Source organism: Coturnix japonica, chromosome 17 (assembly GCF_001577835.2).
Source record: "Coturnix japonica isolate 7356 chromosome 17, Coturnix japonica 2.1, whole genome shotgun sequence".
NCBI classification, from domain to species: domain Eukaryota; kingdom Metazoa; phylum Chordata; class Aves; order Galliformes; family Phasianidae; genus Coturnix; species Coturnix japonica.
The window spans coordinates 7,270,416-7,294,367 of record NC_029532.1 but is presented as its reverse complement, the minus strand read 5'-3'; the positions used below and the strand labels follow the sequence as shown (position 1 = coordinate 7,294,367).

The window sequence follows — 23,952 nt, the reverse complement described above, 5'->3', positions numbered from 1 at the left end:
CACTGCATGCACAAGAATGAAGGACCTATACCTGAAATAACCTTTCCCATCATCTTCTTTGATTTCCAGTGACACAGAGAAGGTGAAAATATCGCTGTCTGGAGTCTGTGGGGTGGCAATGGCTGAGAGCGGAGTTTGTTTGGCAGAACGACGAAAGGCAGTGGCAAAGCTGTACAGTATTCGGCTCACCTGCATTTACACAGCAACAAAGAAAGTTTAGAAACACAGAAGTGAAAAGAATTGGCATCTGAAAAATGATCTGAATTTTCACTTACTAACACAATGAGAAATAACTGTCTAAAAATACTTGCAGCTGCTGTAGGTCTAATCAACTCTTCCTACACTTCTTAGAAGGAAAGAAAATTAAATGTGCATTCTCATTTCATAACTGAGGTATGAAAAGTAATGAACTATATTACTTCTAAAGTGCCTGATATAATTCTGCTCTATCTTGGAAATAACTTCTGTGTTTACATAATTATTTGACAAAAAGATTCAACTTACAGCCTCTTGGATCTCACATCGAAAGACATGAATCCTGAAGAGTTCTGCATTGTAGTGGCTTTCAGTGAAAGCAAAGCAGTCACATTCAGGGGTCCCATCATGCCCTCGTACACAGAAAAGGATTTTATAGATGGGATAGTTTGCTATTTCTGTGTTCGTCTGAGGATCTAAAAGTCTGTAAAAAGAGACAGGAAAAAAAAACCTGCAGTTTTAGAATTATTATTTCAGCCAGCTATCAACTTACAAGCTTCAACAATTTAACAATACCAAAACTAACTAATATACAGAAGTGGATGGCCTCATCCCTACTAAGCTTGTCTACCAGCAGCCATCCAGCCCTACAAACCAAATATTTTTCAGGTTATTTCCAAAATGTTTAATCAATAACCACTCCCATCACGGCTTCTGTGGCACCCTGGGTCACCACTGTATTTCATCCTAACTCTTGGGCATAAAGTATCACATTGGTAAAAAAAAATCTGAAGCCCCAATTTTAACAGATATCTTTAAAATCCACGTTTTCCACTAAATGAAATCCTAAGTTGCTCAATACTTCTCCCAAATAAAACAGTAACTTACTTCCTCTGCTGGACAATAATAATAATTTCAAATGGACAAAGCCAGAGTGCAATTGAATGAGCTTCATACCTCACTGTTCCTTCAGAGACATTAGGCACTGACAGAGTCACATCTAGAGAAATCTGGCACTGGCTTCGTAGGATGCACATCATTCTGAGGGCTTCCACTTCACTCCGGGGAGCATTCACAGAGGCACAGCCTAAGTAGGTGAGCTTGCTAAACACCACACTGTCCTCATCAGTCACAGGTGTAAAAGGGCTCAAGTCCCCACAGTCTAGGGTAAGACATAAAGTTGAACATAAGAAGAAAGACAAGGAATAAATAAGTATTAAGAGACTGACCAACTGCATGTAAAAAGTAACTAAGAAACACATTACAGAAAGACAGGTCAGAACAAAACAGTTCAGAAAAAACCCTGCCTGCAAGCAAGTTACTGACAGCAGAGAACATCTTTACAGTCTCTACCATCAGTTCACTCAGAGAGCTTTGTGATACGAGCGTGCCAATTATCCCTACAGTATTAAGATGTACAGACAAGCTAAACAGATTAATTTTTTACACTGCCAGGCAAATAACCCTAATATTTCTGCACGGGGTGAGTATAGAAAGTGTTTTCAGAGGAGAAAATGGTTTAGCATATAGTAATTCTTGAATCACTCAGCCCGTATTAGGTGATTTTAATGAGAAAGAGGGACAGTTGGACACACCTGTACCTAAAACTCTCTTGTCTTTCCCCAGATAAAGCTATTTCAGAAGACACCACCAAGTATTCCCCAATTTTTTTCTAACCTCCCTGGGATGGTTTCACTGGCAAACTCATTTCTGGTTTCTGGAGTCCAGCCACCGACACTGGATTAATGGTAGAAGATGCTGAAGCTTCAAGGACAACAGGTTCTTCCCCATCACCGTCAGTCCTAACTTCATATCCATGGTCTCGGTCACATGACTGATCTTCCATGGGTGGATCCATCAGCACATCTTCAAGTTCCCTCTGCAGCTGCTGTTCGCTTCCATTCCCAACAATCTAAGAGCCACAAACAGAGTTGGAACACAAGACCATTCAATTAAAAAAAAAGAAAAACCACCAAAGCTCTACCTCTCAGACACAGGGTCATTCACCAGCTGCTTCACAAACAGCAGTTAACAAATTTAACATGGTTATGGCCATAAACACAAATTGCAACATGCAAATGCTCACCAGATCAGATATTATCCACCCTGCTTTAACAAACTAACAAATGGAGCTGAAAGTAGGAATTTCCTAGTACCAGGAAAAGTGATATTACTTTTAACTAGTCTATAGTCACCAGCTACAAAGGCTGGCTTATGGCAGAGGAAACTTTGACAACTACCCACTACAGTGGCCTATCTCAATTCTCAAAATGGTACCAGGAAGACCAAATATAATTAAATATGCTGAGTGGTTCATGGGTGAGAGCTCAAGGTTTAACAGGAACAGAAGAATCTGGAATAAGATTATGACATTATGCTGAGGAGAAGCCATGTTTACTTCCTAACACTCATCTTCAGCCTGACCTTGTACTCTTTGAAGCCAACAGGAAAGCATGCAGCAGCCTAAGTGGTGTCAAATTTTCATCCCAGCGTTAATATTCTTTTTGATGATTCATCACAGAATCAAATAAAAGAATCTTGCACAAGCACGTGGCCAAAGGCATAATCCCTTTAAGGATCAAGTTTATTATTCAGGTTTATGCAGACATTCCTCCAAACAATGATGATAGAAGAAGAAATGCCACGTTGTTTTACTGTATGCGATTTGTATGTTTTGCAACAAAATCTGACAGATCAATGAAAACATCCTAGCTGTCCCATTAAAGCCTACCTATTTAAAATAATAAAGTAACTTCTGTTTTTACAGGAACTACATAATACAGAATTTAAAATTCTGGCACAAACCAGCATCTATCTCATGGTCAGGGTTACAACCCAAGCAACTCCAAACACCGAGCTACTGTGTTTGGTACAACAATCTGTAATAATAAACTACACCTATATACTACCCTATAAAACATGATCTTGGAAATTATAGTTCCTAAAAACAGCAGGAACAAGTAAAGCACAAGCTCAAGCTGCTTACAGTGCAACAGGAAACAGGCACAAAAGGAAGAAAAAGACAAGGGAGATTTACATAGGATGTCATGTTATGTATGAGCAGCAGAACACAGCTCTGAAGCATTGCATTGATCCAACTTATAAGTTTCACGTAAAGAAAAGCAAAGCCAATGCCTGCTCCCACGTATTTAATGAATTGAGGAAAGTCTAGACTTAACTATTATAATATAGCATAAAAACATACAGGTGAAGTTCATAGCATCAGCAAAGAGCAGCAGCCTGCAGAGTAGAATCTTCCTAGTAGACATTCCAAGAACTCAAGCTCAAAATCAGAATCCTCATTTTAAAGGTAATTTTAAAATGTCTCCAAGGCAGCCCCCCTTCTCAAGCCAGACAACCCACCACAAAAAGTCTGAAAGCAACATCAAATGCATTTTGGACTGCGGGATTTCTGTTATTCTCATAATCCAAAAAAAATCAACAGCAACAAGCCAGTTATCCAAAAAATAAGGCCTAAAATATGAACAAAGGCCAGCTTCACCTCAGCCAGTCTTGCCAGCCTTATCAATTCACCATGCTGTTGGAACAGCAAACATGAGGTGTAAACTTGTTTGGAACTCTGCTGCAGTCCCCAAACCAATAAGAGGCAGCACAGAAGAGTGGAGCAGAGCTAATGGCAGCAATGAATAAGCAGTGTGGATCTAGTACATACATTCATGTAGGTCTGCTTTAGAGGGAGGACAGAAACCATTAAGCCTGGTTGACAGTTTCTCTGTTTCTCACAATACTGTAAACTAATTTGACCTTAGCTTTTACATAGTACATAGTCTCCTTCACAGGTCCCTTCACAGTGCCACAAATCATTTATTAGAAGCTTTGGTTATAGCCCTCTCCTCACTGTCATGGACTCTGCTGTGCATTAGCTCAGTTCTATTACCTAGAACTCTAAGCAAAGGACTCGCAATGCAAGGCTCAGGTTTGATCTAGAAATTCAAAGCCTACTACATTCTGCAAACACAAGCCTAGATTCTAGCACCATCGTCAGATTGCATTTAGCAAAGGTAGCATCTTCAAACTGCTCTTCTAAAGAAACAGAGCACCAGAAAACATCTTCTGCTCAAGCACAAACCTAAACTTAGTCTGTGTTTCTCTTGGTGGGCTCATCAAAGCAAATGGGTTTTGACATCTGCAATTCAACCTTGTTACATATATCAAAACAATTGCTTCTTCCTTAAAAAACCCTTCTTCCCCATTTGTTCCTATGAAAAGCCTAACTTCAGGTCTCGTTTTGTAGATAGACTGTTTCCACAAACTCTTTAACACTTAGATATCATTGCAGCAGTACTTCAGTCAGTTCTCTGACAACCTTGAAAACTCCATTTATCTCTTCACACAGATAAACAGTTCAATAATACAGTAAAATTGCCTACTGAAAGGCTACTTGAGGACTAATAAAAGGATAATGAACAAAGCTATATTCTGGAGTAGCATCTCTATATTCTTGTAAAAAAACCTAGAAGACTATTTCATACCATAAGGCCAGCTAAAGCAGAAGGAACGAGGTTACACAGTTATTTTCCTACTGACAGAACTTAAACTGAGCACTGACTGCTTATCTGAGGCATAACGTTTCCATTAATCATACAGGTTACAGCCAATAATGGAGCAGCACGTGCCCTCAAGCGCCAGGAAATGGAAAGGCTCAAGGTGAATCGGCTGGTTCAGGGATTGTGCTCAGTCCTGGCACCAAATTCAGAAAGAAGCTTATCTTTAAGACCTGAAAAACCCTGTGACATTTAGCACCAAGCCAGTGAACAGCACAACTACCCTGTACAATGGTTGATTATTGGGAAGCAGCAGTGCTGATGTTCCCCTTTCCCCAACAAGATGAGCACGCCTAGAACAAGTCTTTTATAAACTACTTTGGAAGTAAACATATACAGAAAAGCTGAGCAGGAAGTTTCAGGAGTCAGTATGAAACTGATTAAAGATCCTCTTCTCTGAAACACTTGCAATCCTTATGAAAATGACTTTATACACATGTCCCTTTAACACCTTGATTGTACTCAACAAGGTGCATCCTAACAAACCAGGAAAGTCACAGTAAGGCAGCCCTTAAACAGGCAATACAAATCTCTCTCTTGTGGAGCGAGAATTGTTGCAGGCTACGGCATTTTGCATGTCCAAACTTTATTTGTAAACAACAGCATGGAATGAAAAATCTGGTAGACCATGAATGTCCCCTGGGGTCTCAAAAGACAACCTGGAACTTTGTGAGGTAAATCACTTCCATTACCACACAGGCATTCTCAAGGTAAGGACCACTATGGATAGAAACTATACTGCATTCTGAAGTATTTACAGCTGCTGGTATATGCAGCACCTACAAAGGAGCACAAGGTTACAGTCTTGTGTCAGGTTGCAGCCGTTAAGCAAGTTTTACAGAACAACATGCTGATTATTGGAGACATTTCCAATATTTGCAGACTATCCATCTGTGAGGTAAAAATACAAATTCTGCAACTGCAATAAATTGTAAGTGAACATTTTTGCCAGATTAAACAAAAGACCTCGAGACTAAAGAAACAGAATTAACTTGAAGTCTTCTGTAAAAGAAAATAGCCACTATACTGGCCTGAACAGTGTGGGCCTCAAATCAATGCAAGAAAAACAAAGAAAGCAATTGGAAGTAAAAGACAAGCAAAGGCATCAAGAAATGTTCAACGAAGTCTCTGTTCCAACTGCTGATATGGAAAAGAGGAACACCCAGTCCACCAGATGGAAGCCAACTCATTATTAAAGACATAGATGTGACTGTAGTCTCTCGTAACAGCGGGATAGGTCTTTCCATATCCCAGCAAGAACACACTAACTTGAAACACTACAGGAAACATTCAGCCTTTAACACATTAAAAAGGCAGAATTCTGAGTGACCACCTTATTAGTGTCACTTTGCTAAAGACTTGTGAAATATATATTGGGATGAAAGATTTTCTTTAAGTAGCTGAAAAAAAAGAAGCGATGAAGGTCTCTTTCCATAAATATCCTTTTTAAAGTGAGAAGATGTCAATGCCCTTCCAATTCACAGAAGCCTACCCACGTAAGCCTGTATTCTCAGATTCATGTTAAGTTGTTAGTTATAACTACACTTACATTTCTTAAAGAGAACGTTTCACATTGGGGAAAACTTTAATGCATAACTGAATTTAAAAGTACATTCAAATTAGCTGTGTGATATTTCTTTCTACCTGAAAGCTGTGAGGAAATCACAGTTTCAAGTTCTTAACACTGCTTCATACTGAAGAATTCATAAGGGAGTCAGTGAAGTGGGAAAGAAAACAACCCACAGGTAGTGATGGGTCTTACACAAAACCTAATTATCTCCTTGACATCGGCAAAGTAATGTAGAAACTACTGGCAAAATCAGTTCTTGAGTAAGTTCTCCTTTCTGTCAAGTTTTCCACAATAAAGAAGTCCCTCTTTAAGCTCTTCTATGGTTAGTTTGAATTAGAAGAATAGTGAACAAACTCAGGTTATTAATTCTTACCTTCAGTCCTGTTTTTTCATCATCACTACCATTATTTGTAGATGGTGTTTCATCCCCTTGCCTGGAAACCAAGACAAAATCTTCACTGTTAAGAGTGGATACCGAGTCTGAAGAGACACTGATTTTTCCAACAGAAGCCTTGTCATCCATGACTTAAAAAGGAAGTTCGACTCATGAATGAGATTAAATATTTTATAAACTCCTGAAAAACAAAAATCATAAAAATACTTATATAAACTTCATGCTAAAATGCTCAATTGTTTCTCTTCAGAAACCTGCTGACTAGTTAAAAAAAAGAAACATAACACATCTGACAGCATAACCAAGACACAACTCTTCTGACAGTGTACACTAATGGCCCTTTGACTTGCTAAGAAGCACACCACTATTAGATCACTGGCTTCCACAGCTCACAAATGGGAAGTAAACGCATCATTTTGCAGTATTTCATGATTGTATCACACACTGCTCTACACAAAGGACAAAATGGGCCCTTGGAGCATCTGCTACATGTGGTGACAAGGGACTCATTTTAAGGCCAGAACTATACAGCCCACTTCCTTTCTTCAGATATTCCATCTCCCTTCATCTATGCTCACACACACACAAAAAAAACACAATTTCAGTAACTATCAGAGCACACTGCAGCCACATTCCCAGCTCCCAGTTAAGAGCTAGATCAAACCCTTGATATTTTGTACTAAAGATGCTCTAGAACCGTGGGACATTTAGTGCTCCGCAAGCCTATGCTGAATCTTCTGTACTGTAAGGAACAATAAAAGAAAAGATTCCAAGAAGCAGGAAGAACAGCGTGGGCTGGATCAGTACTGAGAATCAGAGCCAAAAGAGGATTTTAAAAAGCTAGAACTGGCACAGAGAGATACTTGAAGAAAGGAACAAAAGGTGAAGTTCAGCTGCACACCTTGAACTCTGCAACACAGATTCTCAGAATCAATGGCTCGAAACAGACTGTTGCGATAAAAATGGCTGATCAAATTTCCCAGAAATCCAATCACACCCTTATCACAACAGCTTGGGTCTTTACATAATCCCAAGCACACCCAAACCCAAGCACCTTTTCTACCCAAGCTCTGCCTTCCGTTTGAAGGAGCACAGTCCCAACCCGGGAGCAGCAGAGCAGCCAAACGCTGTGAGTTGGTATGTCCAGCACAGCTCATCAAATTCCTCTCTGAACCAAGAACAAAGCATCTGAAAATAGCAAAGCCTGCTTTTATTTCTATCAATACCCTTCTCCCCCTCCACAGCCACCAACATGACTTGAACATCTGCCAGGACGACAACACTTTTTTTTTTCTGGGTTATTTTTAACCTGATCAGTCTGAGTCCCTTCACGGCCCTGAAACACCTTACACTGGACAACAGAAGTGGTATGTACGATGAATAATGGATGCAGGTTGTTCATTAACGTATATCTGTGATTACTGGCTTTCATGTTCAAAAGTGTGTATGATATTTACACAACCTTTTTGGTGAGATGCTCTGACTTCTAGTGACAATTACTGCCTGAGGAATGTAGGCAGTTAGAAAGTTCCACCACTGCACGTAGCCATCTGACACAAGGTGCAGATACCTTCATGGTGGGGCACAGCTCTCATTTTTAAAGTTGGCACTGTCTAATTTCTAATCCAGTTCCTTTCTGCATCATCTACAGAGAATCTGTAAATAAATCTGTGAAAATAACTGAAATTAAAGGTTTTGAAACACAATATAAGTAAGCTTCAAACATTTGCTCATCCCCTCAGCTGCACTGTTTTCATTCGAACGGTGCAAACTCATCTGCCACACAAAGGCAGCACAAGTAGAAGAGCTGCCTTTGATCACATCAAGCTGCAAAGATCACCCAGGCAAGGCAGAATTCAGCAATGTATTTTGCCATAGCGTGACTGTCTTGAAGGGTTAATTTCATCTATTTCCAAATACTTTCAATCCAACACCCTTCACCAGCATTAACTTCAATTACAGGAAAGTTGTGCTGTGCTTTTGTACACTCCTTGTGGCAGCATGCTGCAAACAGCACACGCTCAGCACAGGGGCACCACTGGTTCAGCCCAACCCCTGCTGCAGTTTCACAACCAAGAACTGCAACAGCAGAAGGTCCCAATTAGCCCAATTTCGCCAAGTTTACATTGAGCAAAACTCTTACTGACATTGCACAAGATAAGAAAGCACAGGAAAGGGGACAACGCAGAAGACTGCTGCAAGAAGCTTTTGTTTATTACTGATGCACCACATTGCCCAATACCTCTGGAACCAGCAACAGAGGTTGGGATTAACGCCCAAATAGTCCAGTTGCAAAAGCACTGCCCTAAAATACTAAAAACACTAAAACATCGTCTGAACTTGGCCAGAATTTCCATACCCCCTAACTTTGCTTCCCATGCACTTTATTTCCCCTGCTGCTTCGTATCACTTTAAGGCAGACTGCCTCACAGATTGCTTTACCTGAATTCAAAACTCAAATGCAAAACCCACAGCAGAAAGCTCTGAGTTCATTACAGCACACGCTGGTGCAGAAGGGTGCACATCAAAGCCCAGCAGAGCAATGACGTGCAGCATGCTCATACCTCCTCTGAAATCAGAAGGAGAGAACACCAGCAGCAGGGACAGCACATCAACCACCAGCAGCCATCCCAAGGACCAAAGTGTCTGTTCTTGCAGCATGAGGAATAGGGAGAAAGGATCCCCAGCCAAGGGCTGACCTCGAGTTTCAAGGTTTCTCTGAAGAAGCCAATATCTCAGCCCTTGCAAGGAAAGAGACCACTTTGTTTCAACACAAATAAAACATGAGCTTTCACATAGTTTTGTCCCTGACACAGAACTACACCTCAGTAATGCATTTGCCTGAAGGAGTCTGTACACCACTATGGGAGGCTGATGCCTGGGCACAACACAGACCTCTCGGGCCATCAAGTCCAATCACCAGCCCGCCCCCACTATGCCCCTTTGCCTTCCTACCCTTTCCCAAGAGTTTGGCACATGACCTGCAACTCGCAAGCAAAACTTTCTCTGTAGTACAGTCAGAATAAAATTAAATGAGATTAAAGCAAACAGTACATAAAAAATAAATCTTTCCATTTTGTGTTGCTCTCAGCAAGGCCCAAATAAAACCTCGAGATGCTGCAACAAGGGAAGCAAATCACACACAACCAGGGCTGCTTCACACCACTTGCAAAGACCGCCTGGTTGGCAGTATTTCAAATGGCCACGGTATCTCAACATGCCAGAAAGAAAGCAAAAGAAAACAAGGTTTCAGTTGTGAACTTCTCCAGCTGCTTAGAGCAGCTGTTACACTCACGTCAGCACCAGAAGTAACATTGAATTTGGAGGTAAACTCAACTTAAAAACAAAAATAATGGGGTTTTCAGAGCAAAAGTGAGAATAAGCATGAGAACAACTGTGCAAAGCTAGAGAGAAAAGGTGATCTTTTCTCATTCAGAACCCTTTCAGCTTTTACACTTCTGAAGCAGTTCCTACAGCAATTGCACAAAGCACAGCGTGGCTGAGGGATGCACCAGATACAGAGGAACGATACAGCAACGTGTCTTAAATTACTGAAAACAAAATTAACTTAAACAAAGTTAAAAAGCTTGGCATGCAGGAGAAACCTATAACCACTACCCCTAAAAATAATAAACACCCACTACATACAATGCTAAAAATCACTAAATGCAGGAAGCAGCAGGACACTGAGCAGACTGACTCCATATGAATTCATCACTGAAAGTAACATCATTTCTGGTTCTATTTCTCTGCTGTAACAGAACTCAACAACAACCACAGCCCAACGTGAGCAGTTGTTCTCCTTCCCTGGATTCCATTATCTGCAACTCAGTCAGGGTAAAAGGTGGAATTTATAGCGGAGTTCAGAAGCTTTATGAAGGACTGCCCAAAGCTGGTCTGTAACAAATAGGCATCATTCTTTAGAATCGCTGGCTCTTTACAGGCTTTGACACCTCTGGTATTTTTCCCCCTCGCTTTCAAATAATGCACATGTATTGCTTTATACACAGAGAGTCCTGAAAAAAAAAAAGCCTGGCAAGTGCTAAAGCACAGCACTGTGTGACAGGCAGCTGCCCAGATTTTCTGTCTGAGCAGAGCAAGAAATTGTAAGAACAAAACTGGTGCCACGCTGACAGACATGTGGGAAAGGAGCTGTGGTTTGAATTCTCCTGAGCACATACCTGCAGCAGTGTTCTACTGCAGCTGTGGGAAAAACAACATGCAAGGAAGATCAATCAGCAGCAGCCTTCTTCTTCTCACGTATCACATGCTCTGCCTGCATAACCCTATGTTTGATCTTCACCCACCACTCCTTCAAGGAAACTGCTACAGCCTCGCCTTCCCCGTGCAGAACATTCTCAAAGGCAATGAGAAGCAGTTTGCACTCAGAACGAAGCAATAAAACCATTGAAATACTGCATGTGAAAATAAAGACTCTGGATGACTAAAGGGAGCAAATGATATACAAGTAGCAACTACAATGCTACACCTTCTGAGCATTTTAAAGGCCTCGGACAGCCACAGAGGTTCCCACAAAGCTCAAGAGAAGGACACGACCAGGAGGTAGCACTGCCTCACATCCAGCCCCACTGCCCCGTGGGCACAGAGAAGCTCAGACTGCAGGGGAATCATTGCCCATTTCATGCAAAACCAGGAATCAAACAACACACAGGGGTTCAGCTAATGCAATGTTTGTTAACACTCCTTAGCTGAGTCATAATTTTGCTTTTACCCTTAATTTGAACTCAGATGAGAGAACTCTAGGCTCCTGTACCGAGCAGATCCTCCAGTTCCAGAAACAAAGTGCAGGCCCTGGGAAAGGCGGCACAGAGAAGAAACACAGCTGCTGCCTCGGGCAGCCCAGCCCAGAGCGGTGTGTGGGGAGCTGCCCAGGAGTGCCCTATGCACACCCTGCTGGGACAGGCAGGCAGAGCACAGGGCAGGGGCACCCAGCCAAAAGGCAACGCTCCATGACCCTCTGCAACCCACTCATCACAACCGATGTGAACACAGCGCTTCACTCACCAGTCACACACGGCACTTTAAGAACATGCTGTGAGAAGTGAAGAAAAAACACAAGTCGCATGCAACACATGCAGCTAAAAGCTGCCCGCCCTCGGTGCTGGAAAGGGAAGGAAAGCCCAATGCCAGGCTCCATTTGTTAACGTGCTTTCTGTGTACACAGAACGAAGTCTGCTCAGGTCCTTGACCTTTCTACACTCAGTAGCAGCCTTCAGAAGTAAAAGCACAGTGTTTGTGATGTGCCCGCTGCTGCCAGGCGTTATTTTAAAACAAAGTAGACAAGAACATCACCAATCGCACCAACACTTAACAAACCCAGCAGCAGTTGTTGGGGATCACAGCCCCAGCTGCACGCAGCATCACAGCCGTGCATTACTCGGTGCCCAGTTTGTGTCTTAGCAATAAATGCAATTCCTCCTTTCTCTCCCAAACTTCTCTCCCGTCGCTCTCTCCTCCCGAGCAGAACCGCGCAGAGGAAACCCACACACGGTATTTCCACCCGTTCCACTCCCGCTCCATCACTGTCAAAACGGATTTTTAACCCGACTGCAGCCGGTCCGTTTATTTACACTTCGATTCGCCCCAACCCGACGCGGCCCTCGGCGCTGCCCCGCCGGGCTCCGGCACGTACTTGCCAATAGGAAGGGAAAACCCGAACGAAACGCCGCCGCTGCGGCACACGGGGCAGAAAGGGGCTCCGGAGAGCACGGAGAGCACGGAGCGCCGCGGATCGGGACCCGCCAAACGCCGCGGATCGGGGACGACGGACGCACGGAGCGGCCCCGGAACAGCGCGGGGAGCGGGGAGAGACGCGGCCTCCCCCGGCCCGGGCCCGGCTGTGGGCAGCGCCCGGCGGGTGGGCTCCGCTCCGGGACAGCGCACGCGGGGGATGGAAACACCGCAGCGGCAGAAGCGGAGGAGAGGGCGGGCCGCAGGAGGCCTCCGCTGCTCTCCCACCGGCGGGAGGCGAGGAACCGCGGGGCGGCACCGCGCGCGGCCCGGTACCGGGGAGGGGGCGAGGGCCGGCGGCGGTGGAGCGGCCCGAGGGAGGGGGCGCGGGAGCCCGGCCGGCAGCGCGACCCCACCTACCCCGGCCGCCGCCGCCGCCGCCTCCCGGTGCCGGGCCTGGGCCGCCGCTGCCGCCCACCACGTGACCGGGCGGAGGGGGCGGGCGCCCCGTGAGGCGCTTCCGGGTGCGGGGCGGAGGGCGCGGGATGCGCTTCCGGCGGCCGAACAATGCGGTTCCGAGTCGCCGTCGCGGGCGCTGGCGGCAGCCGTAGGTCCCGGCGGGCGCGCGGGGCGCGGGGCGCGGCCCCGGAGCGGGGCCCGGAGCGGGGAGCGGCTCCCGCCCCCCCCGCCGCCGCCGCCTCCGCCGCGGGCCGACTCCGGAGGGCGGCCGGGCCCGGCCGAGAGCGCGGTGGGGCGCGGGGCCGCCCGGGGGGCGCGGCCGACGGCAGGGCCGGGGCGGCGCGGTGCCAGCCCCGGGCGGCGGCTCACGGCGGCTCTCCTCCCCTCTCTAGGTCCGTAGCCGGGGGTAGCGGCAGCGGGTGCCGGCGGGGTGACGCGGCCCGGCGCTCCAGGTAACGCGGCCCTTCCCTCCGTGCGCGGCGGCGTGGGTCGGGGGGCGGCGGGCAGCACCGCAACACGAGCGGCCGGGGCCGTTCCGGGGCCGTTCCGCAGGCGATAAAGCGGCTCCGCTCTGCTCGGGCGCAGCTCCGGCTCGGGCTGCGAAAGGTGCAGCGTTTGTTGCTTGGCTTCTTGGCGTCCTTAGAGCCCGACAGCGGGAGCTTAACGCGCGTGAAGGCAGTTGCTCGTTTTCTGTGCGCATTCTCTTACGATGCGGCTCTCGTTGCCCCGGAGGTGAAGTGTGTCAGGCAGCGCTGGACTCGGGGCCACTCGGACACGTGTGGCTGCACGGTCCGTAGGCATAACACAGTCGGTTGTGCTTCTGGTGCTGCCGCCCTCTCTGAGCGTTGGTCCGTAGTTAAGCGAACTATTGAAATCCTGTTGTGATTTCTGTACATCACACGCTGGTAGATGTGTGTGGTGCGCTTAAGTAGTAAAGAGAGCACGTCTCAACACGACATTGTATCAGAACATTGAAACAACTCAGTCTGTCAGCAGATAGTTCTGAAAATGTTCCTCTTGGAACCATCATCTTGTGCATTCAGTCATTTACAGGAGGCACAGCTCCATTTCCTCTTGTGTGTGTTGAGCTAATATTTCATGTCCCAAGAGAGCAGTATCTGCTTTTATCTATAAACTTCAAAGTTTCCTTTCCAGCTTAATGTGGTGTTGGTAATACTTGTGAGGTGTAAGTCTGGGGTTGTTTTGCTGTTGCATCTCACCAAACCTTGTGTCATTTGGTCGATCTTCTGTGATTCTTTTGCTTCCTGCAGTCACAATTCTCTGTCAGGATTGCATGAAGTTTCATCAAGAATCAGTGTAGCCTTATAAACTCTTCAGAGAACTGTTGCCAGACAACACATCAATATTTGTCTTGTAGAAAACCCACCGTTTTTCATTCCAAATAGAACAAAATTCCTCGAGGAGTGGTCTTTCAAAGAATGCAAGAAACAAGACTTCCTACATTCCCCACATACTCAAATCAGGGAGTGTGGGAAGTGTGATTTATAGGATGTGGGGTTATATGGAAGATTTTTTTTCTTAGATCTTTTATAAAAACACAGGACAGACAACCTGCTCCTCTTCATGTGCGCACACACAAAGCAACTTCGAGGCAATGCAAAACAGTCACTGAAATCCAGTGCTGCTGATACTGGAAAACTTGTGTAGTCCTTTCTGCTAAGACAGGTTAATTGGACTTAGAGCTACTTCCAGCAAAACAATTTGTCCTACATCAATATTTCTGCAAATCATGGACCTGTAACTGTTATTCTTGGACTGTATGTCTTTAAGGTAACATGACATAGGTGCAAGAGGGAATTTTCTATTCCTGGCAGATGTTGGTTCCTATCTCACCTTGCATTCATGTGTTATGAAAACTCTTTTAACATGAAAGCAAACAAAGAACCCAAAAGCTAAAGGGCTGTCACTGCGTCTGGAAAAGACAAAAGTCACTGAGGAATTTTAATGTGGAAGCAAAACTGTACAAGAGCACAGACTACCAAAATACTTGCACAATTTCCCTTTAAATTCCACAAATAATGCAGAAAACATTGTGACTCTAGGATACAGCTTCAAGAGAATCTCTGTCATTGTTTCTAGTTCACAATCAAACTGCATCAGTGTTGTATTTATTTAAGGGAAGGCACTGCAGGGCAATGTGTAACATGGACTGTTCTAGTTTGTGTTCTGGAAACTAAACAAAAAATTCTCACTTGTTTTTTTTTGTCCTTTGTTGCTTTCCTTTAGGTGTGCCAAAATGTCAGAAAGATCCGATATTCTTCACTTCAAGTTTGACAATTACGGCGATTCGATGTTACAGAAAATGAACAAACTGAGAGAAGAAAACAAATTTTGTGATGTTGTCGTCCATATAGATGATGTTGAAGTTCATGGGCATAAAATTGTATTTGCTGCCGGCTCTCCCTTTTTAAGAGATCAGTTCTTATTAAATGACTCTAGAGATGTCAAAATCTCTATCCTGCAAAGTTCGGAAGTAGGGAGGCAGTTGCTTTTATCGTGTTACAGCGGCGTGCTGGAGTTTCCTGAAATGGAGCTGGTAAACTACTTAACTGCTGCAAGCTTTCTGCAGATGAGCCACATTGTTGAACGATGTACGCAGGCACTCTGGAAGTTCATAAAACCGAAGCAGCCATTGGAGAGCAAGGAGTGTGAACAGCAAAGTGATTCCTCTGAGCTGAAGGAACATGGGGAAGATGAAGACTCTCTACCGCAAGATTCACCTTGTATTCAACCTTCAGAAGACAGTATGGACATGGAGGATAGTGATATTCAGATTATCAAGGTGGAGTCCATTGGGGAGGTAACGGAAGTTAGGAATAAGAAGGATCAGAACCAGTTTATTTCTTCTGAGCAAACTGCATTGCATTCCTCTGAACCTCAACACTTTCTAATCAACTCCACTGTTGAAAACAGAGCAAGTGAAATAGAACAAAATCACCTCCACAATTATGCCCTTTCATATGCTGGCAGTGATAACATCATTCTGGCCTCTAAAGATATGTTTGGGTCTAATAACCGTGGAATAGACAAAGGCCTCCAGTGGCACCATCAGTGTCCAAAGTGCACAAGAGTATTTCGGCATCTAGAAAACTATGCTAATCACTTAAAGATGCATAAACTATTCATGTGTCTCCTGTGTGGCAAGACATTCACTCAGAAAGGCAATCTCCACCGGCACATGAGAGTGCATGCAGGCATCAAACCGTTCCAATGTAAGATCTGTGGGAAAACCTTCTCTCAGAAATGTTCCTTACAGGACCATCTCAACCTGCACAGTGGGGACAAGCCCCATAAGTGTAACTACTGTGACATGGTTTTTGCGCATAAGCCTGTTCTGAGGAAACATCTTAAACAGCTACATGGTAAAAATAGCTTTGACAATGCCAATGAAAGAAATATTCAAGACATAACGGTGGACTTCGATTCATTCACATGTAGCGCTGCTACAGACAGTAAGGTCTGTCAGCAGGCGGATGGAAGCCAGGTACTGGATGCAGGGAAGCTGCCTCAGGCTGTGCTCAGTTTAAGAAATGATAGTACCTGCGTCAATTAAGCAATTAAAAACAGCCCTTTGTAGGGATCGTGACTGACAGGAGCAAGCAGTTGGCTTGGGCTCTTACCTAAACTAGTGGTATGCTCTGAAAGGCTTCTGATGGAGGGTTGGATTGCAAAACCTGGCAGGTCTTCAGCCATCATTCTTAGTCTTACTTGATATTTTCTGTGAAATAACAATCTTCCTTCAGGTTTCTGTCTGTGTCTCTACTGTGGATTAAGGGGTTAATTGTTTCATTTCTCTCTGATTAGGAGACTCAAGACTAACACCCTTTGAAAGACTGTTGCTGTGTGCTGCAAGTAAACCATCTGCTGTACAGTTAGAGGCTTCTCTGTGTCTGGGCAGATGGAGGAAAGATCAAAGAGGACAAATGTGTGAGATAACCCAATTCTTATTTTATAAAGCACTGGATCACTGAAAGCACTCCATATAGTGCTAATTTGTTTTAAACTTACCTCTTAATATTATTTTTGTCTGACTTTACCCCTAGACCCCTACAGTTGAAATGAAGTATATTTGTGTCATTTTTTTTCCCTTTCTCAACTATTTCAAGACATTTCTGCTGCCAATTAACACTACCTTAAAAGCTCTCAGGGTTTTTAATGTTGGCATGCATTATGAAAAGGTGAAGCCCTGAACGATTTGGCAGGGTTAGTTGATCATTGCATAGAACTGTTAAAAAGAGTAGTAGGAAAGAGAGTAGGTTGCAGCTCTGGAATGTGTGAGCTCGGCACCCAGAGTGCCAGGTATGACCTGTTTCATAAGCTGTCATACACAGAAGTATTAAAGGGCACTTACCATTGTATGTACTGATTCAAGGTAAGCACTTCAAAACTAGAAGCTGTCATCTATCTTCCATAAATTTTGTTTCAAATAACCACAACAGTTGCTACTTTCCTAATTGGTTTTGGAGCAGAGCTGGAGTGGAAAAACACTTATTTTTGACACTGTGAAAAGAATGTTTTAAAAGCTGCAATGTATAGTAACTCTGTGCTTTCCCCCCCCACACCCTTAACTCTTGTATATGTCTCCTTGATAACTAATAAGAGCCACATGTCAGTTAATATGAAAAAAGTACCTACTATAGGTAGGTAAGAACATTAACAACATGAAGGTTTTTGATTTCTTGGATACTGAAAGGACACTTTTCTTTAAAGTGACCTACATAATTCATGCCCATCAGCATTTCACAGAGCCTAAGATGAGGTATAGGTAGCATAATTTCCATAGCTTTGTGTATCAGCTATTGACTGTACTCAGCAATACCTCATGTATACCGCCTTAAACATCAGATGTTGTGGGAATGGCATATTAGTTGGGATTTTGGGATTATACTATATTACTTCACAGAAGTGCCATGGAATTACCCACATCCCAATCAGGCTGAAAGAAACAAATTTCTCATCTGCTAAACACCATTCCCAGTAGAACAGCATTCTTATATTGAAGTGTAGCACAGACTAATAATCAAGTGGCTGATCCTTGTTAGAGAACTGCTGTTTATGTTTGGAATAAGCATTTCTTCCAATGCAGCTTTTTTCCTCAAGGTTTGCCGTGAGGCTGAGATTATGCTTCCTACCTAAAAGTAGTATTGTATGTGTGTTTGAATGAGGGGATAGGGATGGGGGGTGGCTGCTATTGTATGGTTATAAATGCTCAACAGGTATGACCAAAGGTGTGTTAGAGCAAAAAAAAGTTTTGTACGTAATTATGAAAAGTTGGTCTCGGTCTTCAGATATGTGTACGTAGAAACCAGGATTTCCTTATGCAGACTTGACACTGATGAATGGTAAGAGTGTGTTAATCTTGCAGACCATTTTCAGAAGTCCACGTACCTTCGAGTAGAAAAGCAAGGTGATTCTGTGAATCCGTTTTTGCAATTGAGTTTTTGATCTACTGTACTTGACTGTTACATTAACTATTATTACATGGACAGCTATGAAGTAATAAGCAGTGGAAATGGAGCTGGGGCATTATATCTTTCAAGTTGTAGCAAATATATTTAGGCCAAAAATGTAATTTTTGGAACTTCAAAAAAAACAAAAAACTTCAGGTTCTTGGGGCAGAAAATTGGTAGGCATAGGAAGAAAAACTTTTTCCTCTGAAGTAACCCGCTTTCAGAATAACTTTGAGCTAAAACAGATTGTGACAGTTGCATCTGACACTTACATTCTGACTTTGGGCAGAATCTTCTGCATTGTTAAAAAGTTTTTATAATGTTATTCATTACATGGAAGTAAGTTATAGCTCTGGTGTCAAAAAGAAGATAGACGTGGAGAATAAGAACTTTGCAGAGCCAGGTCAGCGTGCTCTAAAGGATTAGTGGAAAATCTAACAATATACAAATATGGACGTAATACAGAAAATGGTCTTCTGCCAGAGAGAGGAATAAAACTGTACAAATACCAAGAAAGTTGATGTTATTAAGAGGTCTGTCTGAGAAGTTTCTTCACGGAATTTCAATGCTTTAATGTTATTGCAAGGAGGACACAGCTTGTTGAAGTAGCCATTGTGACCTGAAGCTGAAATGAAGAGATGAGAGGTTATCATAAGAAACTAAAAAATGATTGGTCAAGATACATGGGTTTTCTGTCCACCCTGCACTGTGCTGATAACTTCTGAGAAGGCTGAGACTGCTGGCTACTTCTTTAAAAGGCTGCTCGTGACCATTTGGTGAGATCATGGCAGAAAAAATATAGGAAAAAGCGGAAATGCAGAAGACTGCTTCTTCAATGAAAATGAAACATCTGTTGGATGAAAGGTGACTTACAAATGTTTGTGCTTTTGGCCTGGCAAAGGGATACAGACCAAAAGGTTTATTCAGGAAACAGCTGTGTAAATCCAGAAGCAGTGGAGATCTAAGAGGGCAACGTGCTGATGAGCACAATGTGAAGTGCTCTGGTAGATTTCATGTAAGATTTGCCCCTATATGGAACAGAAAGGAGTACAAAAGAGGTATTGGGAAAGCAAAACTTGGGTACTGCCTCTTCCCTGGATTAGATTAAAATGGAGTGAGAATTACTATAAACAATATACAGAGGCAGCTTGATCTTAGAGTAAGATAAACTTAATTGTCCATGTATGTAAAATGTTGTCTTCATTGCATTGTTCCAGTTAGTGGAAGACTAGATCCAGTGGTTGTTGCTGCTGATGCTGCATATTCAGATAAGGACTATGGCAGTTATCATAATCTGTGTGTTAATGTGTAGAATACTATTTGCTGGTAAGTGGATAGTCTCACAACTTAATGTGCTGTACAACGCCCTGCATATCCTAAAAAATAACTGGTCTACTACAAAAATATTTTAATAACTTCTTGAATATATTAGGATTTTTATGTTGGCATTTTATTTATTTGATATAGAATTCTTAGAACTCTTAGATTTACGAGGTTGGGGCTCACCACCTCGCTGAGTGGTGTTAGCTCGTGTAGCATGTCTTCCTGCAGAACGTGGTGCAGCTGCACAGCCCTCTGCAGAGATCAGGGATGAGTCTTTCCTTACTTTTTCGTTCAGAGGGCCTGTTTTGCAACTCCATAACTGATATGATTGAAGTGTCAGCCTTTCTCGCCTGGCTTTTTGGCAAAACCGATAGTTGCCGCTGAACTCCTCTCGAAGGAACTTAATGCTTCCGTGAGGCTGGTTGTGGTTCTGGAGCAGCTGGGAGGAATAAAGGCGAGGGAGAATCAGAGCGCGACACCAGCAGAGACTGCGGAAAGGACTGGGAGCTTGCATTAGACCGTGGTTTTGAGGAGGTGAACTGCCGGCTCTCGTCACTCACTGAATGAGCGCTTTCCCGTGGGCCTACAGCCGACGGACCGAGCATCAGCTACCTCTCCAGAGACTGGGCGGGAGGCTCATCCCGAGCGTTACCAAAGCAGGCTGGGGGGGCCGGGCCCGGCGGCAGGAGCCGGCGCTGCCTGTTCCTCTCGGCCGCCCCGGGGCCCGCCGCCCTCCCGAGCGCCTTACGGGGCGGCGGGGCCGCTGCGTTGCTACCTCTCCCGGGCGGGTGGCGCCGTGCCGCTGTAGCAGTGCCAACTCTTGTAATAAACGTGCTGCTAACTCTGCACCGCCTCTCATTTCACACCGGCGCAGGGCGGGGGGCGCTGCCGGAAGGGGCGGGGCTGTACCGGGAGCGTGTCCGGGTGGCTGGGCGCTGAGGTACCGGTGGCGGAGCGGGCACCGGGAGCGGCCGGGGACGGAGGGGTGGGCGGAGGGACGAGCGGCACAGCGAGGTCCTGCCCTGCCCTGAGCTGCCGGCGGCGCTGCCTGCGGTCGGCGGGCACCGGCGAAGAGAGCTCGGCCGCAGGGCGGCCCGCAGGCCCGGAGCCATGGCCGCGGACTCGGAGGTGCTGCACTTCCAGTTCGAGCAGCAGGGAGATGCGGTGCTGCAGAAGATGAACCTCCTGCGGGAGCAGAACCTCTTCTGCGACGTCTCCATTTACATCAACGACACCGAGTTCCACGGGCACAAGGTGATCTTTGCCGCCTGCTCCACGTTCATGAGGGATCAGTTCCTGCTCAACCAGTCCAGGCAGGTGCGGATCACCATCCTGCAGAGCGCCGAGGTGGGCAGGAAGCTGCTGCTCTCCTGCTACACGGGTGCGCTGGAGGTGAAGAGGAAGGAGCTGCTGAAGTACCTGACAGCCGCCAGCTACCTCCAGATGGTCCACATCGTGGAGAAGTGCAGCGAGGCGCTGTCAAAATACCTGGAAATCGACGCTTCCATGGAGAACAGCAGCCAGGCTGCAGAGCAGTGCCATTCCTCTGACACCCAACTGCGGAGCAAGGACGACGTTTCAGATAAAGACTGTGAAATAATTGAGATTTATGAAGATAGCCCAGCGAATTCAGAATTCTCCGTTAAGCAGGAGCAGGGGGATAACCTGCAGCCTGCAGCACAGAGTTTGGTCGCAGAAAGAAAGGATGCGGGGAGCCCAGAGATATCAGCGGTTGAAATAGGATATAAGGATGATGAAATACGTATCCTCAGGGTGGATTCTATGAGTGTTCCTAATGTGGAAAACGATCGTTTTCCTCAGCCTTGCACCTCCTCTGAAACAAACCTGTATTTCCCAGAAACGCAGCACTCCTTGATCAATTCTACAGTTGAAAGCAGACATACAGAGATGTCAGGAAGTCACGCTCAGGCTTTTGTCGCTGACAATCCAGAGCGGACTTCAACTCAGATGAATGGGTTGCAAAATCTGGATGATTGTGAGAATTTGTTGCGGAACCAATGTCCAAAGTGTCCCAGAGGATTTCTGCACCTTGAGAACTATCTCAGACATCTCAAAATGCACAAGCTTTTCTTGTGTTTGCAGTGCGGTAAAACGTTCACACAAAAAAAGAATCTCAACAGACACATCCGGGGCCATATGGGTATCCGGCCCTTCCAGTGCATGGTGTGCTTGAAGACGTTCACTGCCAAAAGTACTCTACAGGATCACCTGAACATACACAGCGGTGACAGGCCCTACAAGTGTCATTGCTGTGACATGGACTTCAAACACAAATCTGCTTTTAAAAAGCACCTCACGTCTGTGCATGGAAGGAGCAGCAGCGAAAAGCCAAACCTGAATACTATTGCAAAGGTTGAAATAGACTGTGATTGATGGGTGAGTGGGTGTGGAGCCTGGCTCCACAAAAAGCTTCTAGCTGGTGAAATTCTACATGTTCAACAGATTCCCATGTAATGGAGAACAGGAAAAATATGTGTGTGGTGATCAGACAGGTCCTGAGAGCAGCCATCACACCTGTTGTTTGAGGGCTGCTGTTGCTGTAAGTCCTCAAAAAGACTTTCTATTTCTAGTTGAAAGTAAATGGCAAAATACAGGAAACAGTCTCATGCCTGTCTTCTAACATCCCTGAAATGTTCTAATTACTGTCTGTTAACTATGTGTTGCACTCCTTTGTTTCAAGGGCAGACATTGCCAATTTTCAAACTTCTACTGACATTGCAATAAGCTGAAGCCTGAGCCATGACACTCCTGATCTATGATGGCTAAGGAAAAGAGATGTTTATATACACTCAGAAGTCAGTCACGCCCACCGTATTCATGCATAATTATGGTGGAATCATCTCCTTCCTTACCTGAACTTTGCTGGATATTTCAACAGAAGAAAGGCATGCACTCATACTCAAATTGCCTTTTGCAAATAGGGAATTGGTAAAAGAGAACAAAAAAGTATTGCCCTGCAGGTCTTTGGGTTTTTGTTTCTTTGTTTAACTGGTGCTCTCGTTGGAAGCACTTACATTCAGTTTTATTAATGAGATCTGAATTTTTCTAGATCTCTCTCCATATTGTTTCTTCTGTCATACCAGTGTTTAGTGCCTGTTTCATTCCTCTGATTAACTTAGGTTCATTTGCTGAGCTGTAAGATTCGTCTTTGTTTTCTTATAAATCTTAGATACGTATACTAATGTGAAAACTTAAACTGTATGCTATTATATAATAACACTTGCTATGTCCATTTTGAAAAGCAATCCATTATATCTTAAAAAGAACAACTTAGAGATCTTACACTCCTCATTCTGTGATTCTGTAAAACAGTAACTGTGTGTTTGGATAGCTGTGTTTGTACTTTATCCAAAGTCATTTCAGTTTCATCGCAAGCAGTGAACCCCTGTAATGCAGAATCTTTATCCTGTACTTGTTTTTGACTGGTATATGTTTCTTGCTCTTAATGTGATATGAATAAAGAAGTGATTCAGTTGTTATTATGAGTTAATTGTACTTACATTAGATTCTCCACTTAGCAGGAAGCAGTAGTTCTTAATCTCACCTGTATCACGTGTGGATACACTTTACTTCGAGGCTGACAAGTTCTGTTGTAAAACCCTTGCTGAGTCCAGAAGTGCCACATTTGTGCTCCGTAACCTGGCTGGCGTAGAAGACAACGACTTGTAATGACAGTAAACAGGTTTAATTTAATCTCATTCTCAGTGATTGTAACTGGTCATTATTCGGGGTTTTGTTTATCAGTTACAGGAGGGGCTGGGCACGTACAGTGCATGCAGTGCAGCTGCCTGTTACTACCTGCAATGGAAATGATCAGGTATGGCAGCTTGAGCACTATCTTCACATACTGCAAACTTAAACTGAGAAGCTTTTTAAAAATACTTATTTTGTTGGGTATTTTTTAAGTTTTTCATGTGATTTCATTCAGTACATGAAGTGTGCATGAGCTGGATTGTGGTGATATTTGCAGGTGCCTTTTCACGTTAAGCTGTATGCGTATGCCTTCCTAAAGAATCATGTAGTCAAAAGGGACAATTTATGTATATGATATATGATGAATTTCATTTTAAGATAGGGACAACTAACACCTAGTGAGGGAACACCGGCTGATGGCAGCAGGCGGGGCGGGCCGCCAGGCCGCGGGGAGGCGCTATCAGGTGCGAGAGCCGCTCTAGGCCGCCGTCTCGGTGGTGCCCCTTGGCCGGGCGGTGTGAGGCCGGCTCCCACAATGCCTCGCGCCTCCCCTCCCTCCCTCTCTCTCTC

General features: G+C 44.6%; 3 protein-coding genes across 4 annotated transcripts in view; 2 read left to right on the top strand and 1 right to left on the bottom strand.

The window, feature by feature from the left end:
• The window catches only part of RABGAP1 (RAB GTPase activating protein 1), a 60,247-nt gene extending 47,318 nt beyond the window's left edge, over positions 1 to 12,929 (bottom strand). Inside the window, exons 1-6 of one of the 2 annotated variants that reach the window (XM_015879205.2) lie at positions 12,836 to 12,929; positions 6,704 to 6,905; positions 1,873 to 2,107; positions 1,153 to 1,357; positions 505 to 679; positions 32 to 189 (exon numbers count right to left, since the gene is read on the bottom strand). In XM_015879205.2, coding sequence (XP_015734691.1) covers positions 32 to 189; positions 505 to 679; positions 1,153 to 1,357; positions 1,873 to 2,107; positions 6,704 to 6,853 — 923 coding nt within the window. In that variant the 5' untranslated portion in view covers positions 6,854 to 6,905; positions 12,836 to 12,929. Of the gene's footprint in view, positions 1 to 31; positions 190 to 504; positions 680 to 1,152; positions 1,358 to 1,872; positions 2,108 to 6,703; positions 6,906 to 12,377; positions 12,506 to 12,835 lie in introns of those variants that run through there. The other variant, XM_015879206.2, reaches the window with a different exon arrangement.
• A 3-nt stretch (positions 12,930 to 12,932) lies between these two features.
• On the top strand, positions 12,933 to 19,785 carry ZBTB26 (zinc finger and BTB domain containing 26). The gene is made up of 3 exons (XM_015879207.2): positions 12,933 to 13,022; positions 13,267 to 13,326; positions 15,122 to 19,785. The coding sequence occupies exons 1-3, from the start codon at positions 12,961 to 12,963 to the stop codon at positions 16,446 to 16,448; spliced, it is 1,449 nt and encodes a 482-aa protein (XP_015734693.1). The 5' UTR covers positions 12,933 to 12,960; the 3' UTR covers positions 16,449 to 19,785.
• Positions 19,786 to 20,621: 836 nt separating this feature from the next.
• On the top strand, positions 20,622 to 23,171 carry ZBTB6 (zinc finger and BTB domain containing 6). The gene has a single exon (XM_015879210.1). It carries the CDS (start codon positions 20,779 to 20,781, stop codon positions 22,060 to 22,062), a length of 1,284 nt encoding a protein of 427 aa, XP_015734696.1. The 5' UTR covers positions 20,622 to 20,778; the 3' UTR covers positions 22,063 to 23,171.
• Positions 23,172 to 23,952: the final 781 nt, after the last annotated feature.

What these genes read in the sequence shown, in the direction of transcription:
- ZBTB6 (XM_015879210.1), top strand. Translation starts at nt 20,779, where the DNA reads ATGGCCGCGGACTCGGAGGTGCTGCACTTCCAGTTCGAGCAGCAGGGA.
- ZBTB26 (XM_015879207.2), top strand. Translation starts at nt 12,961, where the DNA reads ATGCGCTTCCGGCGGCCGAACAATGCGGTTCCGAGTCGCCGTCGCGGG. An exon ending in CGCGGGCGCTGGCGGCAGCC is followed by an intron (nt 13,023 to 13,266) that starts GTAGGTCCCGGC and finishes TCCCCTCTCTAG; the next exon opens with GTCCGTAGCCGGGGGTAGCG. An exon ending in GACGCGGCCCGGCGCTCCAG is followed by an intron (nt 13,327 to 15,121) that starts GTAACGCGGCCC and finishes GCTTTCCTTTAG; the next exon opens with GTGTGCCAAAATGTCAGAAA.